The sequence below is a fragment of the Ascidia mentula genome, chromosome 6 (genome assembly GCF_947561715.1).
Source record: "Ascidia mentula chromosome 6, kaAscMent1.1, whole genome shotgun sequence".
NCBI lineage: Eukaryota > Metazoa > Chordata > Ascidiacea > Phlebobranchia > Ascidiidae > Ascidia > Ascidia mentula.
Window position 1 is genome coordinate 12580237 of NC_138571.1, and position 24191 is coordinate 12604427.

Sequence of the window (24191 nt, forward strand, 5' to 3'; positions counted from 1 at the left end):
TAAATGATTTGTACTTGGCCGCCGGTGTTAACCCATACTTGGAACGCGTGAATATTGAAATTTAAAAGAAGTGTGATGCAAGCGTAAGGGTTCATAAGAACATAATTTAAATGACATGTTGCTCGTGCTTTTAGACATGATTGATTCAATGACTATCATAAGCAACTCCGAAAAACAGCCATGAATTCTGAAAAAACAACCATGCTTAATTTGCGAGTTCGTGTGTATCATAAAAAAACACTATTAAGTATTTGTGAGTAACCAAACTAAATGATTTACGGCATTGAAGAAAAAACAGCGAAACAATTGTTGTTATCGCCGTGAGCCATGTCCATACGATGTCGCGCTTTTCTAAGAAATAATTAAAAGTGAAACAGTTGTCACAACACAGATAACATGGCCCCTTTGATGCAGTAGGTTTTTTTATTAGTGTGATATTCCGAAATAGAAACTAATTGTTGTTGGCGTTTTTTGCAAACTGTTCGAGCAAGCTGACATCAACCAGTCCAGTTCTTCTCTGCTGGACCACTCTGGACAGGGCTCCTGTTTTTGGTGTTCTTGGAGTCGATCTCCGGCTTCCCTTGGTAGACGGAACAGAATCAAGCACCACTCGAACATCGGGGCTGTCACACAGTAACAGAAATATGAGCAACAAGTTTGCTCGTGATATAAAATGCCTAAATAGGCAGTATTTGAAGCGGTTTTACAGCCTACAAATAATGCACAGCATATCAATGTAAAAAAAGTTCAAAAATAATAGCACCTTGTACTTATAGCCTATATAACATCACCCAACAGAACATATTTAACATAGTAGCCTATAAATTACCTTCCTGTTTTCATCACTGTATACTTGCGACCTTTGACCGGTTCCACTAGTGTCACACCTTTGCTCACAGAAAACGTCAGTCGTGGGCACATTTCGTCTAAAACCAAAAGTTGTTTCAAGTTAAATCAAACTTATCAAACTAGAAACATAAACAATTTATAAATTTATAAACAAAATTGATTTATAAACAAGAAAGCAAGACTGTTGGCAAAAAGGTTGTAACGCCCAAAAATTGTTAGAATCAGTTCTATGAGACAACGTTATACATGTTGTTTTTCTTGTGTTTTCGTCGTTATTGGGTTTTCACCCACAAACCTCCATGCGCTGAGCCGCGTCGTTTCTTAAACTTGGTCGCATCCATGTTAAGATAGTTTGGGAAGTCGGCTGTACACAGACGAGTAGATTTCTTTTGCCCGATAGAACCATCTTTGCTCTTATCTGCCACCTTTCGATCGCCTTTCATTTGATTTTCTCGCCGCATGGCGGCCGCGATAACTGGAGTCATTTTGAGCCCATAGATACGCCTGAACTTCTTTGAAAGAACCGGTGTGTATTTATAATGTTCATCACAAAATCTACAAAAATCGTGTTGAGTACATTTGAAGACATTGTAAAGTACAGCGCAAATCGACAAAAATTTTTGACGACAAAATTCACCATTGAATTTTGTTTAATTCTGCAGGCGGGCTAGGGTATAAAAATGTGTAGGTGGCAATAAATATCTGTCGGTCAGCACCAGCAAACATATGATCTTAGTAGCAACTAAAAAAAAATCAAATGTATGTTTAAACACCCACACGACCTAATGCGTAGGTCATTGTTATCGCATACAAATCCTGGGTTAGTTTCAAGGAAGGGTGAATAAAACTAAAGGTGTAAAGCAAACTGACTTCTTCCAAAAAGTAAGTAGCAATGGAAAAACATAGATGGTGGCTTCGTGGAACAGACCCCTGTCAATAAGGTCGTTGTGAAGTGATTCTACCGTTATCTCAGCAACTTCAAGTGGGACGTTCACCTATACAACGTTATTCAATGTGAATACACTTGACGGCAAACAAACTTCGCGAATCGAGTCATTTTATTTGGAATGATGAACCACTACATAAACCAGTGGTTCTTCACCTTTTTCCCGACATTTTTCAGTTTAAAGGAAATTCTTTTTTCTCACTACAATTAAAGTTTTAAAACTTGGAATTTAATTATTGCATTTGTTCTTTATCTGTTATAATCTATCGACCAATTGCCAATAAGTGTATGATACTCAGTGAATACAGAACATAACAACTTTTGTATATTTTGGTTCAGTCTAATTACCCACCTACAACTTATAATTTCCCACCGGTTAAGAACCACCGACATAAACAAACTATATATTGTATGACTGAAGTGGCGTGATGGGTATATCGACAAAACAGTTTATGTAGTCAGTCGTCCATGACTTTGGATGCTTAAATTTTACTATTATCCTAAAAAACTTGTTCTTTGGTCATTTGTAAGTTATGCCTTGCGACAAAAACTGGTCACCTACCCTCACAGACGGCTGAATGGACGAGTCGAGGTAGCAATTTACGATGAGCTTTGCTTTCCATTTTAGCAAGGCCCGGTCTTCAGCTGAATAACCCCCCATGCTCTTCTTCGCCGAATGACAATCGCTCATACATTTGTAGCTGTCGCAAGAGTAAGAGTAGGCAATATATAAGGTGGTGTTTTAGAATTTCTAGCGGGCGTAAATTGGGCGAAAAATATGAAAATATCAAAGAAATCTTGACAGGTGTTATTGCGAATTATTATTGTGAAAACACATTTAACTTGCACTTTCTCCTACACTAGCTCTTGGATTTGTTATGCTCTTACATCAGGGGACGATATCTTTTCCTACAGCCGCGGGCCACTGTCAAGCTCTGTAATAACTGTATTCCATTTTCTTCACTGTTTATGATGTTGTTAAACCTTATGAATTTAGGGCATTTTATTTAACCTATCTTCTTATTTTGCACAGATTATTTTTACGTTGCTGCGTGCAGGATGTTTTTCTGGCGGCTCGGATGCGACCCGGGGCCGTCAGTTGCCCACACAAATTCTTAAGCTCTGATTTCTATGAAGATGTGTCACGCACCATTGAATTTCCCGCCAAAATCTCAAATCGTTCTCGAGCAAGTCGTAAGTCACCAGCTGTCCGTTGATAATTCTTTGTTTCGATTTTCGGTCTTTGTCTGTTTCGCCGGTTGGTTTCGAGAGGTCAATCAAGGGCATATTGTTGCTGCGTCTTGCCAAAATATCTGAGAATTACGTTCAATGTCCGTAAAGACCATTTCGACTAAAATTTGCGAACCCTCTCTTTATATAGCTGCAGTTAAATTTTCTTGGATCTGAAAATTCTGGTACCTATGATTCTATATGAGTGACATTTCTTTAAATATGATTACATTTATGTATTTTCGACAACAATTTAATTGCACAGTGTAATGAAAAAAAAATTTTCCAAAGACGTCGGTTCAACACAATATACCACAAAATTTACACAAAGACCATGAAAGTTGAAAAGCCAAGAAAAATAAGATTTGTTAACAAGGGAACTACATAAATTGTTACTATGAGCTATCACCTGACTGAAGACTGTCATCAGCTGGTCTTGCGATATCGTCACTGTCAACTTCCCGTTTCAAGAACTCCAGAAAATGGTTCATGAATCTCTTCTCGTTCATGTAGCGCATGAACATGGCCGCCCGCTTGATAAAGTCGTTGAAAATGGTCCAAGCTCGCCTCTGTAACATACAGTTTTAGGCGTCGTCATGGCAGCCATCTTTATGTAGTTTTATTGGCGTGTCATTTACAGCATACTATATACGTTTAATTCCGAAGTTAAGGATGTTAAGCATGAAGAAAAGCAAATGTTTTCGAACACTTTACTGCGTTTAGAATTATACGCTGTATTTTGCACTTATCTCTACATACTGGTATTGTTGTCGGCTCAAAGAAAATGTGACCTATAACCAGTAAACTGATTACAACTCGCACAAGGTTATAATAGGAAATTAAACTAATGGGATTTAAACCATTCTCCGGCTTCCACCAACACTAGCACCCACCAGATGTCCCTGTTTCATCTTATTGGTTTTCACGTTCGTTTCGGTGACGTCATCGATTGCGCCTGTAAACATTGAGTCGGTGAATGTGTCAGCGTACTTTCGATACCACCGGTCTTCCAACATCTTCGCAACGGCCGCCTGTGCCGAGTACAACATGGACGTCGTCACCACATCCAGATAGGGGATTTCCCTGTGAATCGCAGGAGGCGTGGATGTGAAAAATGCGTGATTTTACGTGGGTTGCCGGTTTATCTTTTATTTTTCCTTTGACCATATGATCTCATTGACGTTGTTGTTTGATGATAAAACACCGGACTACAAGTATTTAGAACAGCTCAAAATATTTCAGTAGATTCGCTTGAGTTAATAAACTACTGTGTTGGGCGTAACGATTATTGCAGCCGGTGTACATCAACCAGGGCTAAGACTGTTCACAAAAAATCCAGCAAATATTTTACAAACCTAATTATATCTGCATTACACTGAAGCATTTTGTATGCCTGCATTTTCGGGTTGTGGAAATAACGCTTGATCATGATCCGTGCCTTGTTATGCCGTTCTTTCACATTTTCAGTGTTCCTCATCACTTCTACCGCCGCCCAAAATATGATTGGGGCGTCGGCACGATAGGCTTTGAGGTAGCGCTTGAAAAATTCGAGGTGCGTTTGTTCGCGTAGGACATCACCGAAGTTTCTGGAAAGGATTTTTTTGTAAATGCTGCCAGCAAGACTGCGGGGTATAAACTTTTAAAGGTCTTAAAGTGCATATGACACGGCCATGACAACTTTGCGTAAAACTAAAGGTACATCTACAACAAACATATATCCAAAGTTTTACGGTTCTCCGTCAACTAAAAAATTTAGAAAACTGCACGAAAAGTAACGGCGACCAAAAATCGTAAACCTTTTGCGCTAAGGATGCGTTGAAAAAATGCATTGTTTAGATAGGAGAAGGCGCCTTTTTTTGCATATATGGAATAGTTTCAAACATAGGAGAATCCACAGATTACGTTACCGTAAAGGTCAGGACAGGGTTTTGCATCACACAAAAATTTGTTATTGTGACGTCACGAATCAAAGGCTTATTTGTCCCTAATTAGCGGAAGACCATAGGGTATAGCAGAAACGAAATAACTGTGAGTGGACAAAACGACAATGCTAAACTAACAGTTTGTCTCTGTCGTGTTTTCAAAAGTTCATGTATCACGTTAGCGATCATAAATGCTGTAACAACAAGAACACCCTGTCCCAGTAACTGTTTTGTTATTACACAACTAAATAAGACATAATAGGTCAAACAGCGGCCACCTGTCTTCAGCTTAAATTAACATCAAAATCCGTTTGTTGCACTTGTTCACTTTTTGTCCCCCTGTTTAATGCAAGATTATGCTTAAACCAGTTTTACAATGTTTTCCATTCCTACGCATAAGGCTTGCTGCCAGCACTCGCGCACGATCGAAGCGCCTTCTATGACGTCACGCAACAATATCTCGCTTTCGCACGATTTCGTTCGCAGCGGCAAAAATGCGACTTTGATCATCTGTATCTCAGAAACCAGTCGTCGTATCAAGCTACTTTTTTCGCCAAAAATGTTCTAAAGTTATGAACATCTCTTAGTTTGAATATTAACATGTTTTATTTTTACGTGTCATATGCACTTTAAAGCAACGTTCAATCGGACGGGTAATTGGCATCGGTTAAACGCGATATCCATACACCAAGAAGTAAAACCTAATCGGCAATAGTGGCCAGGATAACGTGGATTCGAATCCCGGTGTTATTAAACAATGATAAAAAAACGGACAATTGGGTCGTAGCGCCCGACCCATATGTAAAGTATACCAATCCTAGTGCGACGAAAAAGAAAAAAATTAAACGATGTAACAGATGTTATTCAAATAAAAAAAAAACAATGCATAGATATTAGTAATATCCTGAAGTGGATATTAAACACTCCGATATCGATATGTTGTCTGAAAGTAAGCAAAAATGCTACCTGTCGGACTAGGCCACAATCATCCAGAATCTTTGCCATTATTTTTCTCGGCAAGCTTTAAAAAAACAAAAACTCGACCGGCACTCACTGGGGTCGGATGAGCGGGCGTTTAATGTAGTGACCTCCTCGTTTTATCGGACGGAAAAGGGTGGCTGGCTGTTTAAGCTTTTCCACGAACTTGGTGCTCGTCTGACTCACAGCAGTCCTTCGTCCATCTGGGTATTGCCTCAAGGAGCGCGAAGCCAATTCTTTGGTGTCCACAGGTGGTGCTGTGAGTAATTACAAATGGTCTCATCATTTATCCGTGCCCAGGATGTCCTGGGTTCAAATCCCGGTGCGGTCAAAAAAAAAACTATCAGAATTCGTTTCGACCTAGAAGGTCTCATCAGTGCAGCACTTTGCTAGCTTTTACACTAAAACTGTACCTATTATAACTTTGGGTTTCGGGGGAGTAAAAACCCTTCCGTTAGCATCGCTGTCTTCCGAATCTTCATCACACTCTTGTGGGGGTGGAAGAATTCGACCAGCTGCAAAATAGAAACCAGATGTGACGAAATGGTTGTTGAACTTGGTTGAAACTCCTTTAAATGGTGGGAAATTGTTCAAAATCGGTGACGTGTGGGTTTTTTAAGCAAGGAAAACATTAAATTTCAAAGATACTATTTTGTCCTTCTGACGATAACTAAACTTTTTATCAATCGACGTAGCACGTATATGCGCACAGTAACCGAGCATATTACTAAGAAAACAACATCACAAACTTAACAACATTCAACAATTTCTTCCAGAAATCAATCTTTATCCAACGTCACTTGTCTATTGCTGCCAGGCATTGTAATTAAAAAAACTGTTCTTCTGGCGTGAGGTTATTTTATATTGTAATCAGAATCTTAAGTTAGTTACGGACAAAGGAAGAAGTGTCCCAACCACGATATTGGATAGAGAGGATAATTAACGACTTAAGTCAAAATGAAACAAACCAGGAAGATGGCCCTCGATAACCAATTTCTGGGCTCTCTTCGTTCTTCTGCTCATTTCCAACTTTAACTCCTCTTGCGTCCTTTGGGACTTTTTCCCGAGCTCCTCTTTCCCAGGAAGACGCGGAGCCAAGGGAGCTGCATCCGGAATTCTCTTGTGTACGACTGTGTTTAGAAAGTTTCCTTGTCCTGGGAGCTGCCACTGGAGGGGGTTGCTCCTCGGCAGGTTGTCGTCCGTTTTAAACGCCTGCACGAAATGTACGAGGACGAATTGGAAAATGAAAGTTCTCGTGTATAAGCAATAGAGAGAGCCTGGCGGCATCATTGGTTTAAATGTTTGCTTGGCCGTATAGTGTCAACCATGGTTTCTTCCCGGCGAGTTGCACCTAGTTTGGTGCCCGAGTGTTGACGGCTACTGTATAGTCGTCAGAAAGTTGAAGTCTTTCTTAGTAATTTTGCTTTTTTCGAAGGGTAAAACTCAAATGTTATCAAACAGCGTATACACAAAATTGTGGCTTGCAAGTTAAAATGTGACAAAGAAAACAGAAGTCAAACTGCAATTGAAAGATTGTCAACAGGTCGTGTCTGCCTATAACTGGTCAAATCATAACAACCACGCACGTCGTGTATATACATCAGTCTATATATAAACATTGAAAGTTAAACACTACAAAACACTCCTAATGCGCAGTTAACATCATACTCAGCTGGTGATCCGACGCTGGCAAGTTACATCAATATTCCATAACTATACACAACGATTTACGTTAACTACACTGTACACTACAAAACTTTAACTACACACAGTTTTAGACGTGTTGACAATTTTTAGAAAACAGTAGACAAAATTCTAAAACTTACAGCTGCGTTATAGAACGACTGCAATTCTTGCTGTACATACGCTTCGAAGCATAGCTTAAGATCTTCGAGAACTTCCATCTGTAGCTTCCGCATCTCCCAGGGCATCTCGCGGAGCTCCGGAGACATCACTTCCTGGATGACCGCGGTCCGGAGTCGACTGGGAGACTCGATACGGTAGGGAGATTGCGGAAGAAAATAGTTCCTCACCACCTTCCGTATCTGAGAAGACCTTCCGTATCACATTTTAAGTTACAAAAGTTTTAGACAAACCATAACCCATATATGACTGCCGTAAAATTCATTGTGTGTCATTCTTTCAAACTATGTGGCCAATAATATTTCCTCCTGTACCGACCGGTTACAAACGCCTTACGGATCTCAGCCCTATGGTTGAGGACCCTTACTTCACACGATGTGTTAAGAAATGAACTAAACTTTAAATGAAAGTGTGGTAGAAATGAGAAATATTAATAGACCAGTGCTTTTTTATATCCGAAGTGTCAGCCCATCTAAACTTTCCGATTTCATATTTTTTATTCCAATTCACGATCGCCCAAATATGTAGGCTATTATACCGTACCGCAACGACAAAATCATTAAAGTTCATCGTGCCGAAGTTGTAATCCCATCTGAGGCATTCGACGTCTTGAAAGAACCGGAGGTAATCTACCATCTCCTCATTGTCAGTGTTGATCAGAAACTGACGAAAGGGATTGGCAGCCGCGTGGTCAGTCTGTAATGCCCAGATGACCCTTTGATTCTCCGGCATGCTCCGATATTCGTGGTCATCCCGCAGAGTGTATGTTTTGGTAGTCTGTTGCACTAACGTAGATCTGCGTTTAATTTGGTTGGTCAGGGACAGGTGGTTGCTGTTATACGAAATGCAGCACTATTTGGGAAACACTGTCAGACATTGCTCGTATAAACCAAGTTATTTAACTAACCAGAAACCTTCCGTGTTGAAGTTTGTGAATTAGGCTCACGCGAAGTAAAATATACAACCTGTGTTGCTGCTTTGAATAACACATTATTTATCGCATGTTTGTTAATTATATGATACAAGTGGCGAACGAGAAGATGAGTGCTTTGTTGTTTTATGCTGACGAGGTCCATATATATATTTTCAGCCGCAAACATTATTTCCTTACATTTTGTCGATAGTCTTAAAAACAGTTTTTCTCCGGCTCGCAATCCTCGTCGGGACTTTCTTTTTTTCTTCTTCCTTTTTTGCCTTTTTTTCCTCCACGGTTTGGTTCCTCGTGTTTTGGGCTGGGCCGTCTCCAGATAGACTGAAGGTCAATGTAGTAACCTATGGAAAGGCAGGCCTTCAAAACGCACCCGAACGTGCAGACCTCGTATTGGCGTGGAAACTCGATATAGAAATACGTTTTGAGAGAAGAAACACGGACTCTGTCGACACGGATAGATTAATACTGGGGTCAGTAACATTTTGAACGCCGCACGCCAATCACAAATTATCTTAACATACTGATCACTTAAAATAAAAACAAAAATATGTTATTATTTTTTAGTCAACATAGCGCCACGACCGTATATTTATATAAATGTTAATCATTTTGGCATCCTCAGTTTCTGTCTAAAAAGAATAGCAATGCAATAAAAAAAAATCATATATGTAAGCAAAGTGGGGCCATTAATATTATTTCTGTGAGCAGCGATCTTACAGGTCGAAACTGTGGCCATCTGTCTGCAGCTCACAGAAAAAAAATCATCTTCATCAGAATTCTCATTTAGGCCATTCTTATCATTTCTTCTTGTCGCAACACAATCCCTGACGATTGGCCGACCCCTTATAATTCACCTTTGTTTTCTTAGGTTTAGGTTTTACGCTGGCTCTTCTCTTCTTGAGCAAGTGAACTGCGGTAGCCGTGGAAACCATTGAGTCTTGCGATCCTTTCCTGCTTGCTCTTCTTCCTCCAGACAATTTCGAGAGAAGGACTCTTGAGAAAACCGAATAGATTAATCGACTCCGTGCATTTTGCAAAACATTATGTGAACGGCATTAGTAAATCATAACCAAGAATTTATCTCCATCAGGATTGAGCGCACGGATAAAAGTGAAAACGGAACATTGCCTCCCCCCTCTAGAATACTAATACACAGCTATCAGCAGAGAAATAGGAAACCTAAAAATCACAAATAACTTTGCCTTGTCACTGAATTTTTTCTGTGGTCGCCCGGGATTTTTAACTACCAGTTACACAATCACCAAGCGAGGGGTTCGACAGGTCTTTCACAAGAAGCGTTACTTCAACTGCCGAAGAGTTTTAAAAATAAGTTTTTCAAGAAAAGAAATCACCGAAAAGGTGATTAATAATGGGTCAGATGAGTTACAAAAACGTCACCTGCTTCCGCCTAACTTCCCCTCAAAGTCCGAGGCTTCGGAATTTCGACGCGAGGTTTTTGAACTGGCTTCAGATCCCACATCCCACAAGCTGCCTTGTGACAAGAAACCTTCATTCTCAGAATTCGGGCTCGATGTTCCGCTTAACTTCAAGGCCGCCTAAAAAATCGTGTTCATTATCAGAACTTGTTCAGATCTAGAATGTATTATGCTTTGTATTAGGACAAGGACCCTTTGCAGTTGGCTATCTCAGAAGTCTTAATGCGTTTACTGTCAGCACAACTAAGCAGGACAAAATCCACTTTTTCCAATAAGTCGGGACAAGATATGAAAACTTAAGCTCTTGGTGACGTTTAAACTCACAACCCTGGGCGTACCGGGCCCACTTGTCCCACCTATAAAAAGCCACAAGGGAGCTAAGCGGCAGGAGCGGGTGTATTGTGGTCAAGATACACTGGGGCGTAAGAGCAAGTTATTATTCATATCCAGCTTTAAACTGTGGGAAAAAGTAGCTTCTATCCAGCTTGGCAGAAATCTATGTTTTTTTGGAAATGTTTTAAAAAGAAATTTGTTCAGCAGACAACGCCTCATAACAGCAGAAAAACTCAAACACCTTTAGCAAAGCCTTTCCACCAATGTGTTCAGCGTTGCTGGGACTCCCTGGAGCTTTTTCCTGGCTCGGTTCAGATTGGGGCAAGGTGGTTTCCCATGTACCTCCTAGTTCAATGTCATCAACCAACATGTTGTCCAAGATCTAAAAAACGCGAGGAAAGTTAAGAGAGCATGACGTCATCTACAAGTGGAGTGCGTGTTATGACGCTGTACAGTCAGTTTGCCATCAGCCTATATACGATCATTAGGTTGCAGCTGAATTAGCCACTTTTTTCTGACAAGTCGCAGAGAGATCAGATAAATTAAGCTTCTGGAGAGGTTTGAACTCTTAACCAGGGCTAATTAGGAGCAGCACTCTACCAACTGAGCTACAGGGCAATATTGCTGTGGTCAATGACTCGTTTGTAATCCTTTATTACATGGTTTTTCGCATTGCATTCCATGAATTTCTTGCGATTTAAAATTTTAAGATTAAAATTAACCTGTAACAGGATTAAGAAAATAAACTGATTAACAAACTAAGTACACAAACAAAAAAAAAACAGAAATCTTAGAAATAAGCACGAAAAGGTATAGCCCTGAACAATATTCGAACCTACTGCGTGGTTAATCATAAAATATACATGAAAAGAAATAAAATTTTCGGTAGTTGTGCTTCGTTGTAATGACCTATTATAACGATTTAGTTTCCTTCTGACTTGTTGTTAATGTGTATACAAGATTTGTTTCAAAGCATTTAGTTGCATTTTGTCAGTATTTGTACATGTGGTACGTTTAAAATAACTTCACCCAAACTCTCACAGTTTGTTCTGATTTCCTCCTTCCTTTGGTTTTCAATTTGGTTTGTGGAGTTGAGGCGGTAACGCTCGTGCGCCTGTTGGTGGCAGTTTGCAGCAGCTGCTCAAACTTCTGCTTTCGTGTGGCTTGCGAACGATTTCTATGGCGCTCCTTGAAAGTAAATGTCTTCCCCCCCTTGTTCTTGGTCGGTTTTTCTTGGACGATCTCCCAACTTTCTGAAGATCCAACGCTGTCGGAGGAGGACCCGGATTTGTCCTCTTCTTCCTCTTCGCCGTCTTCCTCTTCGCTCTCGTACCCTCCACTGCCCTCTTGCGGTGGGAAGCCTGTAGTTATCTTTTCTTCGTCCTCGTTGCTGGGTGGTTTTCGTCGTTTCGGGGATCTGGGACTGCGCCGACCCCTCGGTTTTCTGCGTCTCGATCTGTGGCGAATAATGTTTTTTTGAAGATGGAAGAAAAATCAGTAGTTTAAACTTTACTGGATCAGTGAACCAAGCCACCCTGGCAGGCTGTCGATCGATTACCGTATGTATAGTTACTGAGTATGAACTGAAAAAAACAATCTGGCAGACAGCCCTTAAGATGTGTACTTTGAAGATACAAGATAGAATTTTGAGGATCTTATTTTCGTAAAACAAAAAATGCGATTTCAACAAAGGGACTTTTGAAGCACAACAGCGTTAGCCAAGCTGAACGTTTTGTTGATTAGGCAACGAGAATAGTTCTCAGGAGGCAGATTTTTAACATTAAAAAACGAGGGCATGATTTGCTCCAATTTGTATATTGCAATACGGCTTCCAAACCTGTGAAAATAAATGTGTATTTCTGACATAAAAGGTAACGACCCCGATATTTTAACGTCATATTGAAGACCTGCGCCTTGTTTTCTTGCTTTTTTCTTCTCCGTCGTCTTCCTCTTCTTCATTTGAGCTAGATTTGCCAGGCGGGGCGTGCAACTCGAACGAAACTTTTGTCTTTCTTCTTTTGCTGTGTTTCGAGGCATGTTTTCCTCCTTCCATTGTCAATTGTGACTTCACAATCACAGTATCGACGTCGCCATCGGGCGTTACTATGTCGATACCGGGAATCGTTCGTTCGACCGTTCCTTCGTCGTCAACACCTGAAATGTTTGCATGCCTTGAAGTTTTTTGTATGGTTCCTCTTCACAATGTATCAGCAACAGGAATCTAGTAAACGCTATTGGGATTGTTATGAGCGTTAAATTACGATGAAAAGTTGCATTTAAGTGCAAAAAAGCCATAATATTGGCGAGCTGCAGACAGCGTGTGTACACGCACTGTTTCGACTTGTAAGGTCTCGTCAGAGCAGCTGTTAAAGTGGCACTGTGCTAGCTTCTACACTAGCAGGCACACTAATTTCCACTTTGTGGTACCTTTCGGTCAACGTCAATCCGTTGGGTACCCTATACTGAGTACCAAACAACAGAGACGAACCACTGTGGAGCGCACTATGGCCAAACGGATCTGCTTGGTAACCAATAGCGCTAGAGTTGCATTTAATTTCCTCATAATTGTGCGCATGAGAACAAACGTTAGAAAATAAGCACAAAATTGTAACGCTGATGTTTAAGCCACTAATTACGTTTTTGGAGCCGAAAGAAACGTTTAAAAGCAAAGAAGAAGACAAAAGGAACTAGCTTCCAACTGTACCGCTTAAACCTTCAGATGTCGTGACGTCAAAATCATAGGAACTTGGGCAGGCGGTCATGCGGAACCGGATGTACTGCATGGCAAGTGAGAGGTACGACTGTTCCTGGAGGTTTTGCGGCTGAATTTCAGTCTCCACGACGTAACGGGCAATCCAATAGTTGCAGAGGCGATTTAGGCAAACCTGAAAATAATTAAAAAGTAAACTTGGCTTACCATTGCTTAATGCTTGTTTTTGGGCGCCTTTTTATAACATATACTGACACAGGGTACATAGTAACGTACTCTATCTAAATAAAAAAATGTAACACAAAAAGAGCAACCAGTTGGCGATATATTAATTCTTGGCAATAACGCCCACAAACAATGGTTCACACTTAAAAAATTCAATTTCATTTTTTCATCTTTGGAAAATTATGCAACTGAGATAATGAAGCAATTTTGACCAAAGCTAAACGCAAACAACACCCAACAGGCGCATACCTTTTGCAAAAACACTGCAAACGTATAGTCGTATGTTTTTCGGTCACCGTCGCCCATATTTTTCTGAAAAGATTCGGGCATGTGGTGCCACCCAGCGTCGAGTAAGTGTTGCGGAAAACTCAGTTCCCCGGAGCCGGAGAAATATTTCTCTTTGATCTTGTTGAACATGTCCATAGCCGACCGCGATCGCCGTTTTATCTGTAGGCAGCTTATGGACACAGACTTACTGACCAATGCACAAACAAACTAAACGCAGTATCTTCGGCAGTTAAGTCCAAAAGGAAAAAAAAATAAGCAAGTTATAATGAATATTTATTAAATATGTACTGATCTTCTGGCATAAACGTACTGTATTTTACAACGTTTCGTCTGCCATGCGGCGAGACATGCTGATGAAGTCGTCGTAAAATACAGTTCGTTTATGCCAGAAGATCAGTACATTTTTAATTGCAATATGCCTGGCAGCAACAGGAATTTCATATGAATATTTATGTTCACTTGACGTTTCTTGCATTTTTTAGAGTTGTTTGAAAAATGAAAAGAAAACTGAAACAACCTTGCGGGCTTCCGCGGACAAAAAAGTCTGGGAAACACTGATATAGGCCTACTGTTGTACAGCAAAAGTTGCCACTATAACGTAAAACCACATGCACTACTTCCATCTCAGCTGCACACGCAAACCCTACATAAAGTAATCTCAAACTGACGAACTACAACAGCTTGCCTACAGTCTCTCGGTGTCCAGCCAAAACTGGTAGAGTTTGTAACCTTGGCTGGTTTTGCGTAGGAACTGTCGAAATCGTCGCATAGCAGACACGCGTCCGAAGCATTTTCTCAGGACCCACTGCAGAGCTTCGTTCAGGACGCGCTTGTCTGGTGATAAAATGTGAGAAACAAGTAGTGAGAATGTGAGAAAACTGACTGCCGTGCAACAACATAGCTATTTATTTAAACAAAATATTTACAGGCGACAAAATTATGCCTTGCTGCTTTTTTTCACAACAGTTAAAAACAGTTTTACAAATTAGCTTATCAATAACAAAACTTCTTGACCACGAAATGCTACGATTCGATATTTTTTTAGAATAGAAAAATATATCTTAACAAATAAAAACACGTCATTCGTTCGTACCAGAGTCTTTAAATTGGCGACAGTCATCTTTCATGAAATCATAGTTTATCAAATGCCTCGCAAGGTGGTATTCGTTGTAAAGGTGACATCGTACAAAGTAAGAAAAGCGCTTTCTCCACAGCCATTCCAGAAGACCATTGCGATTCAAGACCTGGTCAATGTATGAAATGATTTAGTTTAAACCACTTCTGCGTTGGACAACTTCTGTCGTAGTTTTAACGCACGTATTGGTCGTCGGGTAGACACGGATCCAACAGAAATTCCTGAGAATCTTTGACATATGTCACAAGCTGGCCAAACGCCTGCAACAGTTTTTGATTTGGTTAGAATAGACCAGACCTGACAGCAAACACAGCTAAACGTTCTCACCGGCAATGATGTAAATTTGCTGAAGTAATCTATGAAGTTTTCGTCTCTCAACAAAACGCGAAATTCGGTTAAAGATACAGAATTTCCTGCATAAAAAAACCTTCAATTTGTACAAACGTTATCAAACAAGCGGTTAATTTCTTCGTAGTTCCGGTATTCTGCTTCTTCTCACCTGATCTCGGCATAATCACCGTTTCCTAATTTCGTTTGTACCACAGTCCCAACAAATTCTTGAGACTGGCAACACCAGTTCCGTGAAAATGGACTTTCTCTGCGATAAAAAACCGAAATAATTCATGCAAATAAACTTTACCGTTCTGCATGACTGCATTTGCAATTGTGATGTCACAATTTCTGACCGGTTCTCATTTCTGGTGAACGTTGAAATAATTTTGTGGCATGTGTGTTGCACGTCGAAATCGTATTTTGGGTATTAAGGAATTGATTTAAAAAGTTTTGGTAGCCATTTTCGCCTAATTTTACAGTTGTGTGGAATTTGTATGACACAAGTTAAGTAATTTATACCCGGAAATAAATTTGCCATTGTATCGTATTTTGGTTTATGAAATAAATACAATACAATTTATCATTTCACCTTGTAGCACATGCAGTTTGTTGATGTATATAAACCCCCTTTTTTGGGTCAAAATTGTTGTTTTACTGGGTGTTAGAAAACAAAATTTCCTGTTGTTTATACTTTACAAAAAGCATTGCTGTTTAGATCTGCATTTTGGTGGTAGGCATTGTTCCATTCACTTGACATGCCGGTTCCTAATAGACTGCGGGACTTAATAAGAAGCATCAGAAGCTGCAAGACTGCTGCTGATGAGCGTTCACTCATTCAAAAAGAATGTGCCGACATAAGGAATGGGTTTCGCGAGGAAGATAACATATTTCGATGTAGAAATGTCGCAAAAGTGTTGTACATCTACATGCTTGGGTACCCAGCTCATTTTGGACAGGTACACAGTGTTTGTTTTTAAAGTTTCTATGTGTATACTAGCAATTTGTCTGTTAGTTGGAAGCATTGAAGCTAATTGTAAGCGGGAGATTTACTGACAAAAGGATTGGATATCTGGGTGCAATGTTGCTGTTGGACGAGCACAGAGAGGTCCATCTACTTATGACCAACTCACTAAAAAAGTAACAATAATAACTTGCATGAAAAAATTTCTGTAGTTAATAATCATTTGTAGTTGATAATCTGTTTATATTTTATTGCCAATGTACTATGTTACGAAGTTGCAGTGGTTGGTGTTTTGCGGTGCATGTTTGCCAAAATATTCTATTTTATTCAGTGACATGGATAATCCTTCTCAGTATGTGCAAAGTCTTGCGCTGTGCACACTTGGCAATGTGTGCTCAACTGAAATGGCAAGGGATTTAGCATCTGATGTTGAAAGGCTGATGAAAAACTCGAATGGGTATATCAAGAAAAAGGTACTTTCTTTTGTCTTACATACAAGTTCAATGTTCAAAAAATTCAACTTCTTGGCATTGCTAATTTTTATTGTTGAATATTGCAGGCTGTGTTGTGTGCCTGTAGAATTGTTCGAAAAGTTCCTGAAATGATGGAAAATTTTATTCCTCTGGCCAAACCACTTCTAACTGACAAAAATCACGGTAGGGTGTACATAATTTTGACTGAGCATCAGCGGTTTCTAACCTTGTACAATATTTACCAGGTGTAATGCTTGGTGCGGTGGCTTTGGTCACTGAAATGTGCAGAAAAAGTTCAACTGTTAGGAATAACTTCAAAAAGGTATTAACTGTGTTCAATGAAATGCTGTAACTGAATGTATGTACTATGCATGTAAATTGTTCAAAATCAACTTTGTGGAATTAACATTTTAATTTTGTAAAAAAAATCAATTAGGTTGGAACAGGGCTTCTGAAACTATGTTTGTTCTGCCACCTCACATCAAAAGCAAAAATTTTATGTGACCCCCAGTGTACAACTAACTGTATGAAATAGGCAATTGCCTGTACAAAGACAATTTGTTTTGTGAAACCCCAAAATTATATTTGATGACCCCAAATTACAACCCATTGTTTGAGAAGCCCTGGGTTCGAAAACAATAAAAAGTGATTGTTACACACACAAATTATTAGTTATGTTATTTGCTTTTGGCTTGCTTTATTTTAGCAATGAGTGCAGACTGCAGATTTTGAACTGGGTGGCATGCTGTTTTATTGTGCAAGGATCACATCACTGTAAATAGCATGTTGGATCAATTGTCGAGCACACACAGCTAATTTCTATACAACGCAAATCAGTTTTGCTGCTTTAATAAATTAGACTTTGCCACCCAGAGCTCATATATCTTCATTTACCTAAATTACTCAGAATTTTTCTCGAACACGTGGTTGCTTTCAGCTTGTGCCAACACTCGTACGAATCCTGAAGAATTTGATCATGGCAGGATATTCACCTGAACATGATGTAAATGGAATTAGTGATCCCTTCCTGCAGGTAATTATATGAGTAATAAAAAATTACAAAAGTGGTATCTTAGCCAATTGTCCTTGTGGTGCAAAATACTGGTTCATATACATTTATTATGCATTTTTCTCCAAGCAAAGCAAGGCAGTGTTGTATCCCTAACCTTTTCCATTATGGTTATTGACTCTAGTAAAAAGTTGCAAATAGAAAAAAACTTCGCCGACCTTGTAACTATAGTAGGAAAGGTCTGTCACATGAGGCATTTTTAAATACAAATTCTTTTCTCTGACCGCTATCTATGTTTAAACGACTTTTTAATAAATTTAACGCAATACATTCAAGGTCCGCATCATTCGTCTGCTGCGAATACTTGGGAGGAACGATGGAGAATCAAGTGAGATAATGAACGATATTTTGGCACAAGTAGCAACCAACACAGAGACAAACAAGAATGTCGGCAATGCAATTCTTTATGAAACTGTACTGACCATCATGGACATAAAATCTGAAAGCGGCCTAAGGGTAAGACTTGATCTCTGTTGGGTTTGTCTATTACATGTGTATGGTAATACCAGTGTAAGTCAAGTTGATTCACATATTTGCATAGCTTTAAGAAACCTAAAGTAAGTCTGATGAATTCTAAAGGATGGCCTATCTTGTTTTATTGTTAATTAGGCAGTATATATATTATATTTCCTTCTGTATAATTCATAGTGGGTAATTGTTTCCCACACAGGTTCTGGCCGTCAATATTCTTGGACGATTTTTGCTGAACAACGACAAAAACATTAGGTAAGAAAGGCTTTGTGCAAATGTGCTCCATGATAATTTACTTAGCACCTAAATTACTTCTTAAATACTATGGTTGGTTGTAATTGCACAATTGATAGATTTTGTAGAACTGTGTGTTCTAAGTTGGTTTTCCACCTTTTTCTTTTGTTTTTTTTACTCTGGGTAACTTTTGTAAACAAAAATGTGCCCCCATGGTTTTGGAAATCTTATAATGCCAACGTGCTTGCATTGTTAGATTCCCTGGTAAAAGCATGCTGTTGGTGTGTAGGAATTCAAACATTGTTTTGAATGAATTCACATGTCAAAATAAGTTCCATCACAGAAGCTAAATTCATGTTAGTATTTATCCCAAGGGTGATATTTATCCCCTTGCTGAGAACCTATGTTCCAGAGGCTATTCAGTGGAATACATTGTAAATGTTTGTCAACATTTGTATAACAGGAACATTTGTTTGTCTTTGTTCAGATATGTCGCTTTGAACTCGCTGTTGAGAACAGTTCACACCGATATGACGGCTGTGCAGAGACACAGAACCACAGTTCTTGATTGTTTGAAAGATCCAGACACATCAATTTTGCGGTAAAATAATAAATCTTGGGTATGATGACAACTTGGTCTTTAATTTTTTTGTCATTTATTTGCAGACGTGCAATGGAATTGTGCTTTTCACTGATTAACAGCCAAAATGTCAGAGGCACTATGAGGGAATTACTTAGCTTTCTGGCAAGGTATGTGATTTTGTTATTGATTAAATGAGGGGGAATGGATGGTAACTAATGTGACACAAAAATATGCACTGTAACTTTTGTTTTTTTAGATGTAGTGCTGAGTTTAAATCTGATTGTTCATCTGGAATATTTGTCGCTGCCGAAAAATTTGCCCCCAATACAAAGTGGCATATTGACACGATGGTTAAAGTTCTTACAACGGTTAGATTGTTATTGTCTAAGTTGCAACCAGCACTAGTTTAAACACACCTTTTTTAATTGCGCTAAAAATACAGTTTTTTGCATGACATTAAATGTAAAATTTGTTTTTTTGTGGTTACATAAACAGTACAATTTGGAAAACAACACTTATTGGCAAATCTGTCGCAACACATGAATAATCTGTGAAGAATATGGTATTGCAATATATGAAGGAAAACAAAAATATCCTATAATGTCCGTTTTCCAAACTTACACCATGTCTCTATAAAGTCTTTAGAATGTTGCAGACAAATCCCCCTTAGGCCTAACACCACAGAATGGTCTTGTAGCATGGAGTTTAGCACAAAATACACAAACCTGAGCTAATAAGCCCCTAAATGGACCTGTTGGCTCCACTGCACTGTTTCTTCATTCCATCTATTTGTATTTACTTGTGTTTTAGGCTGGTAACCATGTTAGGGATGATGCAGTGCCCACTCTTATACATTTACTGTCGGCCAACGACAAGATGCATGTGTATGCTGCCCAACAACTGTATCAAGCACTGGTGGACATGAATGACTTAACTGTGCAACCCATTACACAGGTGAGATGTTCAATATTTTGCCACACTTTTTGAATGTGTTTAACACTTACATGGTATAATAAATTTCAACATCTAATTTTGTTTCAAATGAGTTTGGACTGCTAGCAAGCTTGAAAGTAGAGCTGAAATAATGTTTTTGTAGAATTCCTTGTGTTATCGCCCTGATTACTTGACAAAATCTTTTCTATTACTAATTTTTTCTTTAATTTTTTTTTTTAGAGTTAAATTAAGTTCATAGCTATGTTGCTGACTAAAATATCATTGACTGGGCTTACAGCAACCTAGTAACAACTTTCCACAATTATATTTCCTCCAGGTGGCTTCGTGGTGTTTGGGCGAGTATGGCGATGATCTGATTTCAGGCCGGTATGAAGGAGAAGACCCCATTGAGGTACAGACATATGTATCACATAAGTTTAATGTTTGGATCTAGTAGCAAATAATGGGACAGATGAATATATATTAACTATACAATTTAAAGTTGTTTTTTTATGCATGGGAGCACAATTTAAAAATAACAGGGGTTTTAGTTCCTTAAAACAGATAGGGATTTTTGGATTTAAATTTGAATGGGATGCACCTTATTTTTGGTGGACTTTGACCTCATAACACTGGTGGTAAATTTTCTTTCACAATGCAGAATATTTATGGGTGACCGAAAGCATAAACAACTATCTAAAATCAATAGGGTAGCTGCGATCTCCTAAACAATGGCAGTCACATCCATTTATCCCAAGCTTGTGTGGCAAATATTTGACACTTCTGTTTCCTGTATGACGCTTTCAATGTCTGTATGTAAAAGATTTAATGTCACAACATAGCATGTTTCCTGTGTTAAAAACAATAACGTTCATAAAAATTATCGCGGTTATTATTCTAAATGTTGCTTTAGGTGACTGAGGCTGAGGTGCTTGATCTGCTAAGAAGGATATTGGAGAGTTCGTTGACCAACCATGTTTCAAAATCATATTCTATCAATGCCGTCATGAAACTAAGTGCAAGGTTTCCATCACACAGAGTGTAAGTTTGTAACAAAGCTACAGCATTCCATAACAAATAATATTGTCATAAGTAAGAATTGTAACCTAGCTACCCTATAGATGTCAGTGTTTCTTTGGGCGAATGGTTCACTTCTGGGTGCTTAACATTTTAATAGAGGTAATAAAGGAAGCAGGGTGAACGAAAAAATCATTTGTTGATATCTATTCTGTGATCAACTAACATTGGCCATCATCAGACTGCCAGCCATTCCGTCTATATTTTTAGGATTTGCCTTTTACTTTCTCATTTGCTTTGACATCACCCCCAAATATTGTCGCACACTTTTTAATGTTTACGATCAATAAATATTACACAAAAATAAAATTATAAAAAGCAGTGTGCAACATTGGGTTGATTGAAATCCTACTGAAAAGGGTTCAAAAGCACTGCTCAGTGTTACATTTGCTAATATCTGTTCAGCATTTTTTTAAATTTTATGTGGAATGTATTTAACCATCTGCTTCACAAAATACACCTAATTCTATTGTTATTGCACTTTATACCATTGGTCTCTTGTGTGCAGAGAATCGCAACATATAGTCAGTCAGCACATGGACTCACATGACTTGGAGGTGCAGCAACGCTCCGTTGAATACACCCAGCTATTTGTGAAGCATGAGGCACTTAGGCCTGGAGTGCTTGAGCGTATGCCACAATTTGAAAAACCGTCAAAGGCTGAAAATGGAAATGAGGATGATTCTGAAGAATCTTTGGTACATGCTCCCCAGGCATCAGAACCGGTATCGTTAGCGTCTCCCACACCAGCTGCTAGTGCACAGGTAGGCTGTATTTGTCTGCTGATTTTTCAAACTTGCATGAGTCAGATCATGGGTTCCCAACCACCGATCTGTGAGGCATTTGTATTTGATTCACAAAGGAGTAGGAATAAAGAAATAACAAATTATTGACTAGGGAAAGTTGTAATCGGTTATTTGCTTATGTTGTGTTTGTCTGCCACACCTTTGAGGAACACTCCATGATAACATCACTTATACTGGTTTAAAGTGAACTCCCGTGTTAGATTAACTTGCCAGGACATACAGCTGACTTCCTAATGTGTAAGAATGGAAAATGAAATTCTTTCTGTCACACAAAATATAGGGTTCCAATCATACCGACTTTCAACAGAATGTTGTGATTTAAATTTATCTTTAGTAGGGCATTTAGTCAAAATCTGACATGGCATTGAGCAGTCAATATCTCTTGTCTAATTGGTTATTATAAAAAAAAACTAGCTACCCATCCCATGATGTTTACCTGACATGGTCCACATTTTTCAATGTTTTTAACAACTTTTGAAAACATTTTGCATGCTCAATTTCCCATGCAAACCTTCAAAACTAACAAACCCTTCACAAATACTTTGCAGCAAAGCAACGTTGACCTCTTGCTGGATCTTGTCGATCTGGGAGGCTCAACCACTGCCCCGGCAGTTCCACAAGCACAGGCTCCACAAATGCCTGCTCAGAATGACTTGAGCAGCCTACTGGACTTGGGAATTGGTGGACCTGTTCAAAATGCTCCTCTACCGCCTATAATTCCTCAAATGAATGGTGTCCAGAACACCATGAACGGACAAGCTATGCTGGGTGACCCCCTCTCTCTTGGGAATAATTTGATGAATTCTGCTATGGTTGCTCCAAGTGCAGCAATGAACAATGCACCACAAAGTATGTGTTTAAAGAATTTTTTTTGTGGACACTTATAGGAATTGTTAGGCCTAGTCACAGTTTCCGTAAAACTAATTGTACTCTTAAGCTTATATTTACTGATTATGTTTTCATTTTTAGTTGGATTTTCTTTGAAATAATTATTTTGTATATTAAAGACAAAAGTTTTTACAGCATTTTACAAGTAGTGTATCTCTTAAGTTGTCTGGTTATAAACCATTTATACGAACTCAAAATTTAAATAAAAAGAAACCCTTCCGTGGCAAGCGAAAACTTAGCCAAATGTATGTCATAACTTGTCCACAAAAAACATGTTAGAGCATGTTTTGCTTTCAGCTGGAGTGACCGCCTTTAACAAAGCTGGTCTGCACATCATCTTTAATTTCAATCGTGAATCACCAACTGTCCTTTCTGTAACACTATCTGCGAGCAACACAACTATGGTGGAGTTCGACAACTTTGTGTTCCAAGCTGCTGTACCCAAGGTTGGCACCGGGCTTATATTTCGATTTTTTTTTTCTGCACAGAAAATGTCGAAGGTTTTTGGAATAGTTTATGCTTAACCCAGAGATTTGTCATTCAGTTGGTGGTGAGTGGTGACAGGGAAATACTTAAGAAAATGCACACTGACTTTACGCTTTGCTGCACATTATTTATGACACATCCAATGAGGCCACCACATAGTTCAGTTTAGCATAAATTATAATGTAAACTTAAATAGACCTTTCGTGAAAATGGAGTGGTTTTGGGGCTTGTTAAGTATATTCCTCAGCTTAATTGCCATTTATTAGCAAGCAATTCCAATATTCTTGCAGTCATTCCAGCTTCAAATGCTGCCCCCAAGTGGCAACAAAGTGGCGGCCAACAATGCAGGAGTGGTCACCCAAGTAATTCGCCTCAACAACCCCAGCAAGGTATGTGTTCATTATTTTATGCTTTGGTTTTTAACCATTTGTAGTGTAACATGCTTGTAATGTAAACCTTAAATTTGTCAAGAGATGAAAACATAACAGTTTAAAAATAACAATGGCTGAGATTCTAAAGATAAAAGAAAAAATTTACAAGGGCTGAGATGCAACAAACCAAAAGATTACTGCAATGTTATGCAAAGCAATATAAATATGTAATTTTGTTGAATAATCCTTTTGCTGTACTCCCAGGAAGAGCGTTAAAGATTTTCACAGTAGTTCAATAAAAGCCACAAGAATAGTGTTTAAAAACACGTGCTCTTAAGAATCACTTTTGTGTAGCAAATATTATCAACATAAAATGCACCCTTTGCAGGCCCAGCCAAGGTTAAGAATGCGCATCTCCTACAGCGTTCAAGGACAGAACATCCAAGAAATGGGCGAATTCAATGACTTTCCAACCGCTATGTGGCAATGATAGACGTAAATTGTGCGCTTTCATTTTGTGTTTTTTGGTTGCACAAGCGCTTATCTATGCCAGCGAAGCTAGCTGCGACGATTTCCGCAAAGGCTTTTGAAATCTGCAGCTTGAAACGACGACGAACTACAACAACTTAGCGGTGGAGACTTATTTAGCGTTTGTGTAAC

At 39.0% G+C, this 24191-nt stretch overlaps 2 protein-coding genes across 3 annotated transcripts; one reads left to right on the plus strand and one right to left on the minus strand.

The window, feature by feature from the left end:
• Window positions 1–451: 451 nt before the first annotated feature.
• LOC145907216 (uncharacterized) lies at window positions 452–15358 on the minus strand. Its single transcript, XM_082994646.1, has 27 exons — window positions 15346–15358; window positions 15174–15259; window positions 15029–15106; window positions 14805–14955; window positions 14401–14545; window positions 13673–13880; window positions 13193–13373; window positions 12396–12642; window positions 11530–11944; window positions 10730–10870; window positions 10118–10275; window positions 9574–9712; window positions 8900–9060; window positions 8332–8584; window positions 7752–7970; window positions 6894–7137; window positions 6339–6440; window positions 6002–6182; window positions 4381–4611; window positions 3919–4108; window positions 3435–3594; window positions 2946–3108; window positions 2358–2496; window positions 1720–1844; window positions 1145–1404; window positions 830–926; window positions 452–623 (listed from the first exon to the last, which is right to left on the minus strand). The coding sequence occupies exons 1-27, from the start codon at window positions 15356–15358 to the stop codon at window positions 452–454; spliced, it is 4659 nt and encodes a 1552-aa protein (XP_082850772.1).
• A 540-nt stretch (window positions 15359–15898) lies between these two features.
• Window positions 15899–24061, plus strand: LOC145906704 (AP-1 complex subunit gamma-1-like). 2 transcript variants are annotated; one of them, XM_082994156.1, is made up of 19 exons: window positions 15899–16135; window positions 16192–16316; window positions 16472–16613; window positions 16700–16796; window positions 16859–16935; window positions 17521–17646; window positions 17959–18138; window positions 18353–18408; window positions 18875–18988; window positions 19054–19137; window positions 19227–19338; window positions 19781–19924; window positions 20241–20315; window positions 20817–20944; window positions 21489–21744; window positions 22335–22635; window positions 22972–23120; window positions 23451–23549; window positions 23920–24061. In XM_082994156.1, exons 1-19 carry the CDS (start codon window positions 15935–15937, stop codon window positions 24019–24021), a joined length of 2568 nt encoding a protein of 855 aa, XP_082850282.1. In that variant the 5' UTR covers window positions 15899–15934; the 3' UTR covers window positions 24022–24061. The 2 variants fall into 2 exon arrangements, with proteins under 2 accessions (XP_082850282.1, XP_082850283.1); XM_082994157.1 differs by having other exon boundaries at window positions 17551–17646.
• The last annotated feature ends 130 nt before the right edge of the window (window positions 24062–24191 follow it).

Coding starts and splice junctions, on each gene's coding strand:
- LOC145907216 (XM_082994646.1), bottom strand. Junction 13,881..14,400: donor TGGCTGGACACCGAGAGACT/GTAGGCAAGCTG, acceptor TGTGTCCATAAG/CTGCCTACAGATAAAACGGC. Junction 1,405..1,719: donor CTACTTACTTTTTGGAAGAA/GTCAGTTTGCTT, acceptor CGATTTTTGTAG/ATTTTGTGATGAACATTATA.
- LOC145906704 (XM_082994156.1), top strand. CDS start 15,935: ATGCCGGTTCCTAATAGACTGCGGGACTTAATAAGAAGCATCAGAAGC. Junction 16,936..17,520: donor TTAGGAATAACTTCAAAAAG/GTATTAACTGTG, acceptor TAAATTACTCAG/AATTTTTCTCGAACACGTGG. Junction 20,316..20,816: donor AAGGAGAAGACCCCATTGAG/GTACAGACATAT, acceptor ATGTTGCTTTAG/GTGACTGAGGCTGAGGTGCT.